Below are 19,042 nucleotides of genomic sequence, written 5' to 3'. Positions count from 1 at the left end.
TCCATGTTAACACAGGACTGATTTTTATTTGTATTAAAGTGTCACAGATTGTATACTTGGACAACCTTCCTGGTGAAATAAGAGCCAGATGATTATAGAAATCATGCAGAAATGACCTGCAAGCTCACAAATTAAACATGGAAGCAAGTGACACATTCTTAAGAAATACAGTTAGAGCTATATGGAGGCACTGAAGGGAAGCAAAGAGACTTCCTGCTGGGTGACACAGTCCTGAGTGTGGGCTCCATCTGCACAGTGCTCATCTACACTCATTATACTGATTAATCACTCTACACCACCCACTTACAGCCACACGCCAATCACCATTTATCCACATGGACAACTGCATACACATACAGAGTAGGAAGATGCGTCTGCATGGCTTGGGCAATACTAAAAGGAGATGCATTCACCACCTTGCTAATGTTAGATGGAGTGGGTGACTGTTGTGTGTGCACCTAAAATAAAAGTAAATAAATCATGTTGAAATGGTGAAAGAAAGAACGAAAGAAACTTATTTGAATAAGATGAAAGATGAAGAGATGAAACCTATATTGCATTTGATCAGCCATTGCTTAAGTGTGCTCCTCTAGTAGTTAGTTACTTTTCACAGTTTTGATAGCTTGATGCCACCTGTTGCTTTTGCACTTCAGCACACAATTAAAACATATAAAATAGGATTTGCTAAGCAAAAATGGGTAATTATTGGAACATGACAAATGTGCTGAATTATTGATAGGTTAAATATTATTATTAGTATTTTATAACAAGAGGTGGTAAACATACTTTTGATTTGATATCCATGCTTTTCTCTTATTGACTGAGCATTTGGTCAGTTTATACAAATTGTTAGGCATTAATGAACACTCCAGTCTTGAAAAAGTGACATCCTGTACCATACCCGGCAGTTCCACAAAGCTCTCCTGTATTCATGTAAACTGATGAAGAGCTCTGATAAACAATGGCTCACTGGTCTTGTAGCACTTGATACAAGAGGAAAATAAAACACTTCAAAACTCGGCTCAGTTTAAAATTGCGCCTTGGCATTATTTTGCAAAGACAAGTGACAAGCGAGCAGGGAAATGATAAATGGAAGGAATAGTGAAAATGGAAGGAATCAGGGAAGCAAGAGGTGTTCATAATGCATCTAAAACTCTGTAACTCAATCTTATTATCTTCCTTCTCCGTCGACATGTCTAATGTAATGATTTGTCAGCAGAATGTGGCAGTGCGCTGGCCTTGAAGTACCCCTACAATGTGTCACCCTGGCAGAGTGGATAGATAGGAGTTGATTGGCTCTCCTTATTCTGCATTAGGGCCCATCAACGCCTCAGAGATGATGTACACATCCCTGAATGCTGGCAGACAGTCCTGGCTCTCACCATTCATCCAGACTTCATATGAATCCTTGCAATTCCGCACTTATTTTCATTTCCATGCATCCAGCGTACAAACATACGTACAGTACATGCAAATGGATGGGCAGTGTCAGTTGTCCCCTCTGTCTTCTAGTCCCTGCACAATTTTGTCACTTTCATCATCCAACCAATAAATGTGTGTGAGGTGCACATGTGCAAACAGACGCATGTTTGCATGCAATCTCTCTCTCTCTCACTCTCTCGCTCTTTCACTCTCCTCCTCATTTGCTCCTCGATATTCATAGTGCTGGTGGACAGAGGTCACTTTTCTATATCAGGTCACCTTCATCAAATTTAAAAAGACATCAGAACCACCCCACTACCACACCCTGTATAACAATGAGATGAAGAGGACAATGAAAGACAGTAATGAACGTCGGCTCAGTGAAAACAGATTGAGCCTCAGAAATCTTGGCAAAGGTCTGCTTTTAAGGGGCTGACAGCCTGACAAAGCTATTCATTGCTATTGTTGGCAGGCAACAGAAGCAACAAGGGAAGGTTCTGCAGACCTTGTTTGTGTGGGAAAGAGTCAGACACGTGCGCTCTGGGCTACAGGGTCCTGGTTGCATTGTCTTTGCGTTTAGTTTGGCACTGCAGGACGTCCAGCGCCCCTGGTTCTAGTTAGTGGCAGCCTGGCTAAGTGCATATTCTACCGCACTCATGCATTTTTTAAATCATGATGTGGCTATGCCAATGACCTTGCTGTCGTTTACTTAAGTTGACTCTCCTTTGGTGTTTTAATTTGTCCCGAACAGCCTCTTTGCCCCAGGGAGAAGGCTTAACTGGCATAATGATGGTAGTTGGTCCCATGCCCTCACTGTTCCTGCCAATGGAACACAAGGAGGCCAAACAATGGCCAGAATATTAATAAGCACTTGTAAACTTGAATAGTTTATAGTGTAATCAACTGGTATGGTAGGGGATGCTCATAATAGTTCACTGGCAAGGTTACTATGATGTAATAACCTGAGAGCATAATTGTCTAGTGTCTTATTACATTTATTCATTTATACTTGTATTATTTTATTATTGCAGTGTCTACTTTCTTAACATTTTCTAAACGCAGTCCACATCATTTTGTTTTTGTTGTAATGTAGAGTGATGCTCATGTTTTGTATTTGTCAGTGCTTTACATTCAGTTCAGCAGCAGCATTAGTCCAGCTTCACGTTACTATAAAAGCACATGTTAACACAAGATCGTAAAATGATGAAGATGAGCGAAAGCAGCAACAGAGCTAAATTATCGCCAACAGTAACGTACCGTGGAAGTGGAAAGTTATTTTTTCTTGTATTATGATATATTGATAGCTCTCATTATTTTCCAAACTAGAGAGTGAGAGAAACTTTTGAGGTATTTCTGCTTATTTAAGTTTAACTATTCGGTCGGGAAATTTGTCAGTAAATTACTGTATGTCCTGAAACTGTAGTGACAGTTTGGACAAAATTACTTGTTTACTGGGATTTCCTTTTCAAGGGCTGATCATAACGATGAAACACTGCGGGAAACCCTTTTCTGTTGTGGCAATGTTCCTTGGATAACTGTTAAATTACTTACTGACAATGTTGTTATTGTTGTATTATACATGTTTTGCAATCTCTGGGAGGGACTGTGTGTCCAAAGGCATCGAAGAAGGAAGATTTCTTACTTGCTTACAGTAGGAGGGATTAAGTGGTATTGGTTTCCAGGAATTTAGCTTAATGCTTAGCAAGTGTACTCTTCAAGCTTCTTCTCTTGTCTTGCCACTTTTTTCTTATTTTTCTTGTTCAGTATTTCTGCTGGACTATTCTCTATTTGCTTAATTGGCACATTTTAGGCTTAGGGAATTGTTCTTTGTGATTACAGTTGACAAATTTGTACATTTCCTACAATACATGTGTACCCTCTTATAATGCCCCCAGGCAAATATAAGCTTTTTAAGGTCTAATCAGCTTTTCTACCTCCATCATGCAAAAGCAGGCCATGGTTCCTCATGCACTATATATAGTTTAGCGGTTGCAGAGTCCCTGTGATGTCCAATTATGGCCCATTTCTAATTTAACCATGTCACATCAAAGCTCATCTCTTCATTGACCTTAGTGGATCAGAGCTAATGCATTTTCACAAAGGGCCATATTTAGTGTTGGCAACTTAAATCAGCCACAGAAGTTCAAAAGTTACATCAAAATATAAGCAGTAAAGTTATTCAAATTTAGGCTTCTGCTGCACAGGTATGTAACTTGATTTAACATTCCCCACATCCAGTTCATGCCTTTGGGGTGGTCAGGATTTGAACTTTTTGGGAAGCTTTTGGTGCCAGTGCACCTAACCTACTGTATCTATTTAAACCAAGCACTTGTCTTTAATCCCAAAGACATTGTGTGACACAAAGACTATCATGTAAGTGGGTGTGGCTGCAGGACTATTTAAACTATTCACATGTCTTGTTTCGTAGCTCTTGAGTCAGTTATTGCAACTAAAGCTTGCACTCTGCAAGCAATATGTGTGTTTTAAAAGCACAAATAAGTGTTACATAGACAGGATGAATGGTATTGGCACAAATGTGAATAATGTCCATCATTTCTTTGTTTGTTGACCAGCTATCATGAAAAGCTGTACAGTGTAACACTGAGACTGGGATTATGCCCTCAGGCCACAGGTTGTCTGAACCATTTTCATGTAGCTAGAGAGAGAGAGAGAGAGAGAGAGAGAGAGAGAGAGAGAGAGAGAGAGAGAGAATAGAGTACGGAATTGACATAGATAGACATATACTGTACACCCACAGATACACTGAGGATTAATTTCAAACAAACAGTAAGAACAGTTTTGTAGGCCGCTGCTGAGCAGCTCTTTTTAACCACCCCTACCCAGAACATGCCATGTGATCTCGCTGCTTGAAATGAGGGAGTCATCACTAAATGTTTAAGCACGCCCAGTTTTTGGTGTGTGTGGTAAGCTAACTCTCGTCAGCGGATGATATGGCCCTGGGGGCTTGTATTGCGGAATATCAGAGTGGCTTCTTAATGTTTAATGTCTGCCAATGTATTTTATATTACCCCATCTCCCTTTCAAAAGGAAATGCTAATGACTAACACTGCACCGCCGCTATTCATTTGTAATTAGTATTGCCCTATGTTGTGTGCAAATGCACCAGTAAGAATATCAAAGAAGTGCAGAGAAGTGTCCAGCTTTTGTGTTTAAACTCAGCATGTCTTAATGAGTAAATGTGTGCGCATCATTTTGGACACTCATTGGTTGACATACCAGGGCTTTTAAGTGGGAAACATTTGTATTCATTTTATGATTCTGGATGAGCAGCAGAATGTTACACATATTAAACCAATATTTGCTCATCCTGATTCGACATGGAAATCTATGTTAAAGTGAAAGAAATAACACAACGCTGCAAGTAATATGGTTGAACAGGAACTGGTGTCACTGCATGTGGTACATTTGTAGTAGTAGTATTTGTAGTCCTATTATACCATATGTAAGGATATATTGATGGGTCAGACCAACACCAGCTTTAACGTATATTTCATTTTCCTGAGTTTGTTACTTCAGTGTAAGTGAAGTGGTGATACAGTAAATGGAAACAAAAGGACCATCACCTACATATCTGCATGTCATTTTACAACATCTCTTAGGTCCCTCTTTTTCTCTCTGTGCAGTTGTGTTGATTTAATATGAGCATGACTGTCATCAGTTATCTGGCACTTTCCAACATTAGGGAGTTAAAGAGTTCTCATATTGGAATTGGTTATGTCTATAACACATCGACCTTATGTAATGACACTTGTCGACAGTATCTGTGCTACTGGCTGTACCCTGTTTGTTAAAGAAGCTGGATATTCTCTCCAATTATTGTCAGATACTGTATATACTGTATATAAACATACTATGCATATATATTTGAAAAATAATAATGTTCCCTCCTTTTAAATTGTAGAAAATTACATAGTGTGTCACACACAATCCTAATACACACCGACTAGGTTGTCTCTCAGTAAACACCAGCGTCGCCGGCTTTCCGCTTTGCACTACTTCTCTTCACCTCGCCATGGCAACAACCTTTCCGCCAGGTCTCACAAGAGTCTTTCGTACTAGCCTTGCTTGTTATTATTGTTTATCTCTCTTGTCAATCACCCAGATCACCGCGATGCTCATCCATATGCATGGACCCATCATTACACGCGGTGGCCCATTGGCTGCAGGGTCTGGCAGTGCCCATTGCCAGCCTTTGTTCTCTGCTGTAACAACAGGTGATTGTAGCAGCCTGGCACATTGTTCAGCATCATTTGCATGGTGTAAAAGTGCACATGTGGGGCAAGGCGATAAGTATGGGTGTGCATTGGGCCTGTTGGATTAGAGCTTAAGCAGGAGAAACGGGGTCCCCCTTGGGCTTAATTGTGGTGTATTTTGGCACACGGCACATAACTCTCTTCTGCATCAAATGCTAATTTAACAATGAAACGTGAAATGCATTATGCTGATTTGGGAGGGCTGGAAAAATAAGACAGAGAAGGAGGAGAAGTATTGAATAAACAAAGTAAAGGCAGGGGGAAGAGAGTCTCGGCTTGGCTTGGTGCAATATCGAATGTGCTTCAGAAATTGATGGCCAGGACTCAAGGTACTACATGTACTTTTCCCTGATCATCACCACGTTGCTGATCTCCAGCCACAGGGTCCGGGCCAGGTACTCTATCCTCAGGTTGAATATCGATTTAAGGCACACTCACACAAACACACATTCAAATGCACAACACAGCACAACAGTAAAATTTTGATTAGGTGGAGTCCATGCAGCTTCTCCTCAGGCACACTGGGTGCTGTATTTTCTTAACCGAGTAAAAATTAGTTTTCTGTTTTCACTCTCCAATTCAGTGTCTTTGTTTCTGTGACAGATGGCACATCACTCACAGAGACGCTCTCAGACAGCAGACTCCACAAACAAATTAATTTCTATTACTGTTTTGCATGCTAGCGCTCCTCTTATTTGATTGACAGTCTCATCATATACCAGCACTGTATTAGGATGACTGTATGAGGCATTGTAAAAGAATACAATTCACAAGTATTCAATTTCAACGCAGTGCACTAAAGTTCATCCCCCTTTTTTCCACCTTGACAAGTTTGTTTTTTAGCCCATGTTCTGCATATATATTGCCTACATGCATTAGGTGAAAACAGTTTTTATCAAAGTTGATATCATTAAATGATCATATGTGCATTCACATTTTAAAGCATATTTTTCAGTTAATATATAAAAGTTAGAGTCGCCTGTAAATTCTGAGGGCTCACAGCAGATTCAGGTGAGGGTGGAATAAGCTTTCAGAAACATTTGTTTTTTATCACTTGCTGTCTGTGTTTTATTTAGTATGTTTCTTTTCTGTCTCTGTTACTTTTCTCTGTTCTTGTCCGTTTCATTACCAACTTCTCTCTCTCTCTCTCTCTCTCTCTCTCTCTTTTCTTTTGCTATGTGAACCCTCTATTTGCCTCGTTAATTTCCCTCTTAATCTTGCTTCACACCTTTCAAGGTAAATGCAAGTGCTCAGGTGTGCACATTTAAAAAAAAATCCTCCATATTTCCTTCTAAAAGACAAATTTAATGTCACAGTAAGTCTGTCAGTTTTTCCTGCCCCAACCCTCAAATTAATCCCTCCCCCCTCTATCTCTCTCTCAACCTTTTTTTTTTTGCTCTCTCTCACTGTGTTTGTGTCTTTCTGTCAGACTGCACTTCTCATTTAGTTTAATGCGATTTTAGAATCTGTCACACTCGGTTTGTTGCCTGTCAGCCTGTCACTGTAGCTTTGCTCATAGTGAGATTTAAGGTGTTTGTGTGGTTTGGCAGGGTGTAGATTCTACGTTCTACTACAACGGCCTGTATGACTGATGTTCATTGTTTTACACATTTACCTGTGAGACAAGATTTACCGTTTGTTGTTTGTTCTTTGTTTTCTCTCGCAAGTTCACCTCCAAAGTTGAGGTTAGATGTTGAAAACGTCTGCTTACATTAATGAACGTTTTATAAGGTAAACCCTGTATTGTCATTGTAAATGCTTTACATATTATTTCCAATTTGTTTTTGCAAAATGAAAAATATTCAGACAAGAAGTATTAAAATTGGAAGGTACTGCACTCCATTTTACTGAGCATTATCTGTCAAAGCGGTCCCCATTCTTGTAAACAAAAACACAACTTGATAGCCTTTGTTCCACATATTCAGTTTGCAGTTCTGAGGTAGTAACCTTTTGTTTGAGATGGATGCTGTGTACACCCACAAACTATTGTGCAAAGTAACTTTTTTTCTCTTTTGACTCTTAAGTTTAGTTTAAAAAAAAACCAAAAAACTTTTGAAATTCCACATAATGTCTCTTTTGGAACTGTCAAGCGTTGGTTTGAGAAGTAAGGCTTGCAGAGTGTTGAGAAGTCTTCTTTTCTGTCTATTATTTTGTTATTGATTCAAACTGAAGTCTTCACTGATTTGCCATGAGCCAGGTAGGGAGCCTGCTGAGGTGTCACGGCAGGGAGATGGCAGTCCCGTGTTGCTCTTCATCACAAAGCATGGGCAAAATACCACATGTTTCTGTCTCCCAAAATTGAGAAGAAAATCAATTAATAGAAGAAAATCACATCTGTCAAGCACATGGCAGACATGGCTCCTCTTCTGTCTTTGTTGTAGACCTCTCATAGGCCTAGTAGAGAGAAACACAGTTTACTCAGATCATCTTTTAGACATCAGGTGATTCTCCCTCTTTTCTCCTTTATTTAACCCAGCTTAATAAAGACTTTATTGCTCTGAGAAAACCTTTATCGATTGACGTGTCTCAGACTACTTTCACATTACTGTTGGGGATATGCTTTTCTATGCTCCAAGTATATTTCACAAGGTAGGGATCGTAAAGTAGGTGTGGTAGATGTTACAAGTCCTCCCGCACACAGCAATGGAAAAATGATGGACAAAAAGGGTAAGGTCAATTCAACTTGGCTTAGCATACATTATTGGCACAATATAATATTTACACATACATAATTTTATTATTGTTGTCCAGAAATTGTCCCTGATTCCATATGTGTAATAGTGTACACTTTTACCGCCATTCATTGTATTCTGAATATCAAAGCTATTTTGCTAGCCATTTTTTCTTTGCACTACATCAGCACCTGCTGTTTTTAACAGCGTGCAGTGCTGTAAACTGCATGATTAAGTTTATGCCTAATACATGCCTAATACCCCCCTTTTAAACTGTATTAACTTGGCATGGGTTCACAGATGCTGTAAAACTGTGAACCTGATTCACTGGAAGCTAGTTGACAGCAGCGGAGATCAAAGTATGGAAGTGAAAGCCCTACAGATACCGTCATCCTCTACAAATGTTTAGTGAACCGTAACCTGTATCTCATTACTTTTACACCCTCCTTTACCCTCGCAACCGCTTCCATTCCTCAAATACAGACCTTTCGCAGTCTGGGTAGCAGTAGTGGAATTTTTTTTTTTTGTGGGGCGGGGGGGGGGGGGTATTCTGTGTATGTACCAAAAATTTACACTTACAGGTTAATGTGAGGGTAGAATAGGATTGATTCTGATTTGTCAGACTCAGGACATGGTTGATTGACAGTTGAAACATATATTGTAATGATCACACACATAATTTACACATTTACAGTTTTTGGGGAATCACATAAAGATATGTGTAAAACATATACACTACTTTGAAAAGCCTTTGAACTGTCAGGAGATGGATAATACATCTAGGAATGAAGGCCATAACTAAAACCATAATCTATTGAATGGAGCACAATACTGAAAATGAATCCATGTAGATTGGTTGCACATTGACACGCTTCAGTCATAGAATTTTGGGGGACGTTTCATGTTGGTTAACATCATGTACGTACCTTTTTTGGCTAAACTTAACCTGTGTTATTTATTACTTGCACAATCAGTGAAGTCAACTCAGTGAATGAATCTACAACAAAACATGGTGGCATGGCAGTGAGCTATCAACAGTCTAATGCATACCTTCACTAAATTTACCATAACATGTATTTGTATTTCCCCAGCAAATGTACAGTATACAGTTACTAATTATTGGATCTGTTAATTTCTTTTACACATTCAGCCTACAATCTGTTTTTATTTTTGACAAGGAGGTGCTTTTGATAAGGATTTATGAGATTTTAACCTGAACAACCACATTTTGCTGTTGATGTTTTGTTAGTGGATTGCTCAATCTTGGCTGTGTGTGCTGATATGTAGTGCCTTCATCTTCGCCCAAGGCGGTAAATGAATGTGTAGTGTTGCTAGCATACTTCCAGCAATCTCTCCTAGACTGCTGTGTGAGTCTGGTGGCCTGTGGTGAGGAGTCTGGCCCAGCATCATCACCCAGTCTCCCACATTGCCTCACATATGGTGCTGCCTTTGTGTCAATTGTGCTCTATGGGGTCTCTAATAATTAACAAGATGACAGACAAATGAAATGACAAGCACAAGGTGGATTAGACTTTCTGTTGTCTTCTGTCTGTGTTTTTCAGATGAATTCAACTGTAGCATTTTGAAATGTCTTAGAATAATTTCACCTCTTTCAAAACATCCACTTTGAATTTAATTACAAAGGCCTCCAGTTTGGAAATGGAAAATCGAATAAATGAATGAATGAATGTATGTTTTTATATATCGCCATAGATTTCTGCATGCTTAAGTATTAAAAGGACAGCTTCACTGAAGAAGACCAAATACAATATTCAGCAACAAAGACTCTGCCAACGACACTTTTCCTTTATGTCTACACTATGCCAAACCAGACTCAACTCAAATGGAAAGGCGCTGTAAAAGACGTACTGTACAAGGGAGAAAACATACCCCTAATTGTTCATCTTTACTCAGGTAGCAGGTTGTTTTATTAATACACATTTTAAGACTTGTTGACTACATAAAAAGCAAATTATTAAATCTGGTAAGGTTTTCAGAAACAGCTACACATGCATTTTAGTCAACAGTTAAACTTTTAGCTAAAACCTGTATTTCTGAAACAAAATGATAAAAAGCTTCAAAAAGTTTTGGAATTATGTTTTTTTAATGAAAAAGTCATCATCACTAGCTTTGTGTTAAATACAGTATATCCATTGATCTGATCCAAAAAGGGGCAAAAACAGCAAAAGCATGTGTCATCATTTAACTCCCATATAAACCCGTCCTTACAAATCCAATTACACAAATATGTTTCTTATTTTTTATAGTATCAACAATCCTCTCTGCTTCTGCTGATATGATCAAAAGCCTTCATTATCATGGCACCATTGCTTGCTGCAGACCCTAATTGGAGCTTCAGCAAAATAGCAAGCAGCATTTGATATAATGGCTCCCTCCCAAACAGGAATGCCAGGCCTGCATTATGGCTTACTTTTTATATTGCTGAATTCCCTGAGGGAAGGACAGAGATGTCATCATTAGTGGGTAGGAGACTCTGGCCGTGATGCCTGCGATGGCTGCAGAGGTCTATAGAGAGGTCAGCCAGGCCCGTGGCCCAGTAGCAGTGTCTACTCTCTGTTTTCCCTGTCTGGGTTCCCATCTGGCCACGTGACCCTGTGCCAGTCTGCTCCCGCTGAATAAATTTGGGGAGCTAATGAGGAAGGAAGCTTTGTGAAGACCTGGAAAAGGGCACCTTCTCCTCTTCTTCTCCTCTGAGAAAACGGGGGAAAAGTCGCTGTGGTCAATTTTATTAACTTGGCTGACCTTCACCCAAACAATTAACATTTACAGAAAACACAGCCCCTCCCATTATCCTCCTCATCTCCATCTTAATCTTCAACCTCACAACCAGCAGCGTCATCTGCTCCTGCAAGGGTAATTTAACGAGAAAGTAGTAAATTAATGGCAAACCCGTTGCATGTATTTTTAAGACAATTGCAAGGTGATGTGGATTTTGCAGTAGAAGGTCAGTTTCTGAAGGTCCCTGACATGTTTGGTAATTGACTAAGGGCCACCACTGTCACAGTAAAAAGCCACAGTGTGCAGTGATAATGTAACCTTATCTACTTATCCTCCTACCAGATCAGGGGGAAACCTGACTGAGATCTGGTCTAATAAAGATAAATATATGAGATGAAAAAAAAGGGAGTTGATCTGTATTCATTTTCAAATGTATGACAAGCCTTACATGTGAGTACTTGTTCTTCCATGGTTCTTCCAAGTTCATACTAGTTATATGTTTCTACTGTCTGATATGAATGAACTGTGTGTCTATAGAAAGTTATTTTTCAAACTGTAAGCTAACCAGATAAGTTGAATAGGAACACACTCAGCAGCTTTGCTTGCATGGACTCATTTCTCCTCCCACTGTGCAAGCTACCCTGTCATTGTTGTCTGGGAGGTGATTTTTATCCTGACATGGACAGAAAATTAGATTTGCATTAACAGTGGCTCTCTCTCTCCCTGTGTGTTTGTGTGTGTGTGTGTGTGTGTGTGTGTGTGTATGTGTATGTGTTTGTGTGTGCTCTCCCATTTGTAGAACCTGATAAAGAACCTGCCAGAGCAGAAAGAGCTGAATGCGCTAGCGGAACTAAAGGGTGAATATGAAGAGCTAGTGGAGTCGGAGCAGTTTGGCATTGTGGTGAGTATAATTTCCTGGTGACTACTGGATTGCCTCAAGAGAACACACAGTATGCACAATCATTCTCTCAGTCTGCTATAGTCAAACACTTGCAAGCATGCACAGTTGAAAATTTCAAATTTTTTCTTTGTCGCTCACTCTTTCTGTCTCTCTATACCTCATACAGACTCACACACATGCACTGCACTTTTACACTTGTGTCTGTCTTCCTCCAGCATTGTTTCATACACAATTCTGCAGCTGGATTTGGACAGTGGTTTAGCAAGGGGACCAGGAAATTAAGAAATATATAATTTAGAATGATCCCCGAGAGTTGCAGTAATTAAAACATCAAACAATGTAAAGGGCATATTTAATAGAAAAAAGTCAAAATTTGATAACCCAACTTCCAAATGACAGGGTATGATTTTAAAAGAGCACTTTTGACTCTAGCAAAGGACATTTAAATCGTGATTGGGATTCAGCATTAATAATTCATTGAATGCCATATTTATTACATCAACTGTCAATATTTTCTCATGATAAAATCACACCCGAAGGCTATGAATCCTGTCTGCAATAAAGTTCTTTGAAAAGCATGCCACTGTAGTCGGCCAGCTTGGTGATGTGTCCCAATCCTCTAATGGATTTACAATGACCAGCCAAAGTTCTGTCTTTTGCATCAAGATGATAAATAATGCTGTGAGTAACATATTGTAAACTTGGAGTACAACTTTCAGAAAGTAATATCTCTTTTTTTTTTTTCATCATCAAAAGAACTAAGTAGAGTTAGAAGTATGATTATGATGTAATGATTAGCAAGTTATTACAGCTGTAATTAAGTAGGTAAACATTTAAAACCCATCTGCTATTTGACCTTATCTATTGACGTAATTGAAGTTTTTAAGTGAATGATTAAAACAAAAAGTGTGTACTTGTCCCTTGTCAACATCCTTTTATCTAGCAACATATGTTTCACACTTAATCAAACTCGTGTCTTGAGATGTGTCAACCGCAACTTGACACGCTACCTTTTCATACCAGCCTCTGTTCTTCCAGGAATAGTATGGAGGGTGGCTGAAAAGACAGAGTTGTACTGTAAATCAGTTGTGGAAGAAGGGAAGTACATCATCAAGCTGTTCTGACCTTTCCACTTACTTACAGCTGTAATTACTTTTTAATTAACTGCTCTTGCCATCCATTTACCAATTGAATACCCAGCACTTTGGGAAACTGTTAAAAGAAGTGTTATCTTTAAACTTAACTTTACAACAAGATCATAGAGGTATATTACACAGTTTTCCAAAAGAAATGTTCAATTAGACACATGGGTCGCAGATGTGCTCCATCTCCCTAGCTATTCTTTTTATTTGTTGAAGGCTTTTTTGCCTATGTCTTTTAGGAGATGTAATGAAGCAGGGGGTGGCAGTTTCCCGCGTGATCTCACCAATTTTGTGATCATATACCTCCCCACTGATGAAGCAGCTCCTCAATGCAGAGCTATTTAGCTCCCCTGGGAAATAAGCCATGTTCAAGCTCTTTCTCTGCCAGAGCTGTCACTAACGCGCTTGCTTTCATTGTGATTCCTCCTTATTGTATACAAATCAATTCAAGTGGATTGTTTGTGTGTGTGTGTGTGTGTGTGTGTGTGTAAGGAATTGAGGTGGGTGGGATTGTTGGTGTGTGCAGGGTGGAGGGGGGTTGACAGACAACTTGCCCATACAAATGAATAAATTTGAGCTGTAATGAAACATTATTGGCTGGATCTGAAGGTTGCCTTCAAGCACCGGATTATGCAGCAATCTGTAGAATTTGTCTGTGGTTGCTACTTTGCCACATATCTTACAGCCAAACCCCTATTTGTTTTAATTCCCTCCCATTTTCATCGCTGTTTTTTCTCTTGTTTTTTTTTCTGGCTTCAGTGATTCCACTCCCAAGCCCACAAGCATTCATTGAGGCTGTTATATTATTTATGACACATCTATTTAATGGGAGTTTCCTTTATCCATATGAAAGTCAGGAGGGAGGCAGGAAAGAGGTTATTCCAATTTGCTAAGGAGGGTAGTTGATTTTCAGTTCATTAAGACTATTCGCAGCAGTAGTTACACTAGAGATTCAACATGACGGTGATGGCGAGGCAGTGTAGCTTACTTTCGTTTCTGTCTTTGTTTTATCACATTATTAAAAGTTATTGAAGGAACTCACATTCTAAAATCATTTTCAAATATCCCAGAGTTTGTGAGGAGGTTTGTGTAAATAGTAACACAACACAAGAAAAAGAAATGCATTGGTTTTATGACTGGTTGTTGTAAATAAGCCAGCATGGTTTTTCCTGCCCTGCACAGCACATGCAGTTTATTTTGAAAATGGCTACTTTGCATGTTGGGTTGCTCTCACTATAGAAATATACAGGAGCGCTAAGTGTACCAAGAAAGTTCAGGGGAGTTACACTAGATAATTCAAAACAAAATAAGATCATGTTTATATACAATATGGAATACTTACATTTATTTTTTATTTTTTATTTAAACCCCCAGATGAGTTCAGTAAAACTCCTTCGACCACGTCTCAACGGCATTCTGTTCAAGCTGACATTTGAGGAACAGGTGAATAACATCCGGCCAGACATCATGAATGTCACATTTGCCTGTGAGGAGGTGAAGAAGAGTGAAGGCTTTTGCAAACTCCTGGAGTTGGTGTTGCTGGTCGGTAATTACATGAATGCTGGCTCAAGGAACGCCCAGACGTTTGGTTTCAACATCAGCTTCCTCTGCAAGGTAACACACCTCCACAGCACACCACGCAGATGAACACCATGTTATGGAAGTGTCTGAAATGAGCTGACATTAACAGGTAAAGGTGATTCTGAAAGTGCTGATTTGATTTTAGATAGTAGGTAACAGAGTCTTAGTATAAATTAACATAACAGAAGGATGGAGAGAGAGAGACAGAACACATTAGGTGAGTAGATACTTTTGGAGGAGGTAGTTCATCTAGTGATTTTGAAGACAGAGAGGGATTCTGCTGACCAAATTGAGTTTGGTAACTTGTTCCACCATTGTGGAACCACAAAGAAGAGTTTGGATTGAGATTTCCTGCCTCACAGTGACAGAAGAATACATGCAGTATGCCATCAACATACATCATCACACATTGATGATCTTTATAACTCTAACTGCCTATACAAAAGTAATTATCTGCATATTTTGAATATGTTTAGTTAAAATGTTCTCTACTATTTATGCATCACACATTTATTTTATATTTACATGTAATTGTGTCATGCTTTGAAAGTATACATTGAGATGCAGGCATATCACTCTCAGTCAGACCTGTCCTGCCTTCATCAAATGTTGCTCTCAGATAATATAGACAAGACTCCTCGCAAGCATGCCTCAAAAGACTTTACAGAGACTAGGTCTTCTAAGATACACTGTACCTCATTAACAATCAAATGAAAAAATGTTTCAATACAAGAAATAACAGAACCATAATGAGGCGCAGAAGACAGTGGAACTTGAGCCAGAAAAAAGGCAGCATCTGTGTCCACTGCCAGGTAAAATCCCATCATGTAAAGGCATGAAAGAGGGGACTGGCCGCCATACATACAGCTATACCAAGCACAACCAAGCTATTGATACTGCATATGAACCACTGCTGAGAATGAGTTCTGTGAATACAAGGAACATAGAGTCACACACAGTTATTTCAGATGTGTAAAAGGCTAGTGCCTAATAGATTGCCTGGTCTGTTCAACTTCGGTTGAACAAAAATCATTGTCATGTGATCTTTAATTATTACACATTTTATCACACATTTTCTCAGCAACCTCGTTTCTAAGACAACAGTGTATTGGTTGTTATTTTGTATGCACAAGGAAATAAATGTTTTGTTTTCAAACAAAATTCCATGAATGAGTTCGGTTCAAGCTGTAGAAATGACATAAATACACTTTTTAAAGTCCTCTCGAAGATTTTTGAGAATTTCTTGATATTTGAAGATGCCTTAAGGATTTCTTTCAACCACATCTTACGGGGAAAAACTGGGGAAAAATGTCCTGGAAAACCCTCTTTGAAACCTGGCCACATGCAATCAGCCGAGTTGCCCTAAATGTTCAACTTTTGTTCATGCCAACTGCTTACAAGATAAAGATCCAGCAAAACAGGTATATCTACTAAATCAACAGCATGTGAACAAATTAGGATTTTAACGAGAGCCAAAAATTTGTTTGTTGTCTTGTCCCTTTAAAGTAGCTTTGGCACGGTGTTGCTGTGTAGCACAGGCACCGGTATTCAATGTCTTATTTAACTGATGATAAAACTGATGAGGATATTTATTGGGCAACCGACAGAGTGCTTTGAGAACTCGTGGGGGTGATGAAGCAGGGGCAATCCTCCTCCGAGCGCTGCCTAAGGTTGGCAATCAAGCTGTGTGGATAAACAATGATAATAAGCTGCAAAACCCGCCTTTTAGTCAGCCTGTATAATATTGTATTACACTGTCTGTAGCTGTAACTGTTATGAGTAGAAGAACACTGAACCTGAAGATCATGTCAAATGGATCAGTCATGTCATGTTAAAAAACTCAACATGTGATTTTTCCATATGGGAGACCTAAGTGTGAATACCAAAAGCCACCGCCTTACACCCATATTTGGAGCCAGCAGTCTTACAGGTGTTAAAGGGTATGTTGAATCCAGTGTGCCTTTCGTATTTCTGCAAGCTGACTGAATCAGTGTGGAGTGTCAGTGTAGAGCCTGGTAATGCCTCAGGGGGCTGATTGGGCCATTATAGATGGACAAGAAAAAAAGTCTGCTTTCTCACTTTAGTCAATCAAGTAAATGGCCCCCTGGGTGGCAGGTCTAGGGTACCTAATGGGCTCATCAGGGAGGAGGAGGTTGATGATGGGAATGAGCAGCAAGGGGAAGGGCATAGACTGACCCACCTTCAGCCCTCCACTGCAGCCCCTCGTCCTGCCAAGGACACACAAATCTCCTGGCAGCCAGCCTGGTCACATATATTCAGCAAGCTGAACATCCGCTCTGGCTTTACAAGGACAGCGGTGAAATGTGGATTTCATGTCATTGGTTTAGTGTGACAAACATGTAAACAAAATACATTTAGTTATAGTTTTCAAAGAAAACCTGTATTGTATAACACTTAAGATTCCAAAAATACACATGATAATTAACAATAGAGAAGAGACTGTTTCCATAGTGAAACATATTGGGTAAATGGGTAAAACCATCTGCTGTATGACTCAAAAACAAAGATATGTTGTTTCTCTTGGGTTTTATCCCCGTCTCACTGAGGGAAAAACACTTTCACAGGCTCTGCTTAATAATTAAAGACCACATGGCAATGATTTGTGTTCAATTTAAGTCGAACAGAACAGGCTATTTATTAGGCACTTGACTCGGGAGCAGGGAGTCATCTACCCACCATCAGTGTGACCTTGTGTCCTGCTTTCAAAACATAGCATTTTACACAGCTAAAATTACTGCCATACATGTCCACAGCACACGTGTGACTGTAAATCACTATGTTCCTTGTATTCACAGAACTCATTCTCAACAGTGGCCTTGTATGCTTTTCTGTTTGCTGCTGTGTATGCTATATGTATTTTTTCCATGTGTATGCTATGTGTATAATTCTGCAACAATTAGACTAAAAAATGTACCTTGAACCTTAAATTGATGAATCAAGGGCCAATAATCCCTCTGTTAGTGTGAGGGTTCTATATTCCCACCACCACTGTTGTTCATTCATTCATCATTGTGTTATTTATCTATTTCCGATCTTGATATTGACGTGGAAGCTTGTTTGCTTGTAATATACCTTGCCGCTCTAAATGCTCAATGTATTGGAATGTATCGTAATAACCAGTGAGAGACTTGTAATACTACTACCTCAAGGTAATTTATGTTATGAAAGATAGAATTAAGTCACTGTGCATAAATTGCTTTCAGCCGCACAGTTATGAAGCAGCATGTTTCCATCCACTTCAAATGAACATAATTGTTTGAAGGAGTAGCGTTTATACACACTCCATCCAGTTGCACCATTAAAACATAATGGAAGACACATTGTAAGCAGCTAGTGTAAAAAATGGCAGCTTTAAAAAGGCATTTTATATAGGTAATGTTGAAGAAAAGATTTAAGGTAAAATTCCAGGTAGCCTAAGCTCTTCAAGGAGAGCATTCCCCAGCTTAGGAGCTCTGAGGGTAAAAGCCCCTTTTCACTTTTTGCTTTTAGCACAAACCTGGAAATATTCAGGACATGTGATGGACTAGGATTAAAAATGACCCTGGACTTTGACATATACCAGCTCACTACAACCTATGCACAGATGCTCCACAGCCCCTGGCGCAGTTCTCACAAAACTGTATTGACTGAAATTCCTGATGTAAAATAGTGTGAAGATAACATCAACACTTTGGGTTTTAAGTAGGATTCCCCCTGCCCTTACAGAGGCCCTCAGCAGAATCTGATACCACTACCAAAAACAGTTATTTTTATCTTAACATACTCTGTTTAAAAATACAGGTTTTTTTTCTACTGCCATATAAACTACTATTGGCAGATGATCTGTATTTACTTTGTAAACCATGTGCTACCTAAATGTAAATTGGCCCAGTGTCTCAACTACTTAAATATACCATAACTCTGGCATTCAGACTATAGTCATTGCCACGATATTTGCTCTAGAAGATTTAACTTGTGTTTTGTATCAGTGTTACAGTCTTGGACAGGGTGATTTCACACTTTCACACTTTGGCTCAATTGTGCTGAATGTGTTTAAAACCATATTAAAACCTTGAAATTCCTCAAGTTCAGCCAATAACACGCATCCGTGGAACTTTTCTGCCAACTGATTAAACTTCTTTATGCTTAAAATATTTATACGTAAATTATAATAACCCTTTTTTAAAAAAAGAGCAGATCAGTTTAAAATGGTTTTCGTCCCCACACATGGAAAAGTAATGTTTTGTGCTGCGAGATGACACTATACACTGCAGTTTACCGTAAACCACTGTAGTGTTATGAGGACAGATC

General features: G+C 39.2%; 1 protein-coding gene across 1 annotated transcript in view; it reads left to right on the top strand.

Annotated features, from left to right (window-relative positions):
- Window positions 1-19,042, top strand: part of diaph2 (diaphanous-related formin 2) — a 347,338-nt gene that overhangs the window by 198,314 nt on the left and 129,982 nt on the right. Inside the window, exons 22-23 of the mRNA XM_070913036.1 lie at window positions 11,907-12,008; window positions 14,525-14,764. Coding sequence (XP_070769137.1) covers window positions 11,907-12,008; window positions 14,525-14,764 — 342 coding nt within the window. The remainder of the gene's footprint in view (window positions 1-11,906; window positions 12,009-14,524; window positions 14,765-19,042) is intronic.

The sequence above is a fragment of the Enoplosus armatus genome, chromosome 10, assembly GCF_043641665.1.
Source record: "Enoplosus armatus isolate fEnoArm2 chromosome 10, fEnoArm2.hap1, whole genome shotgun sequence".
In the NCBI taxonomy this organism is placed as follows: Eukaryota; Metazoa; Chordata; class Actinopteri; order Centrarchiformes; family Enoplosidae; genus Enoplosus; species Enoplosus armatus.
Note: the sequence above shows the minus strand (reverse complement) of the source record. Positions and strands in the feature narration are given on the sequence as shown.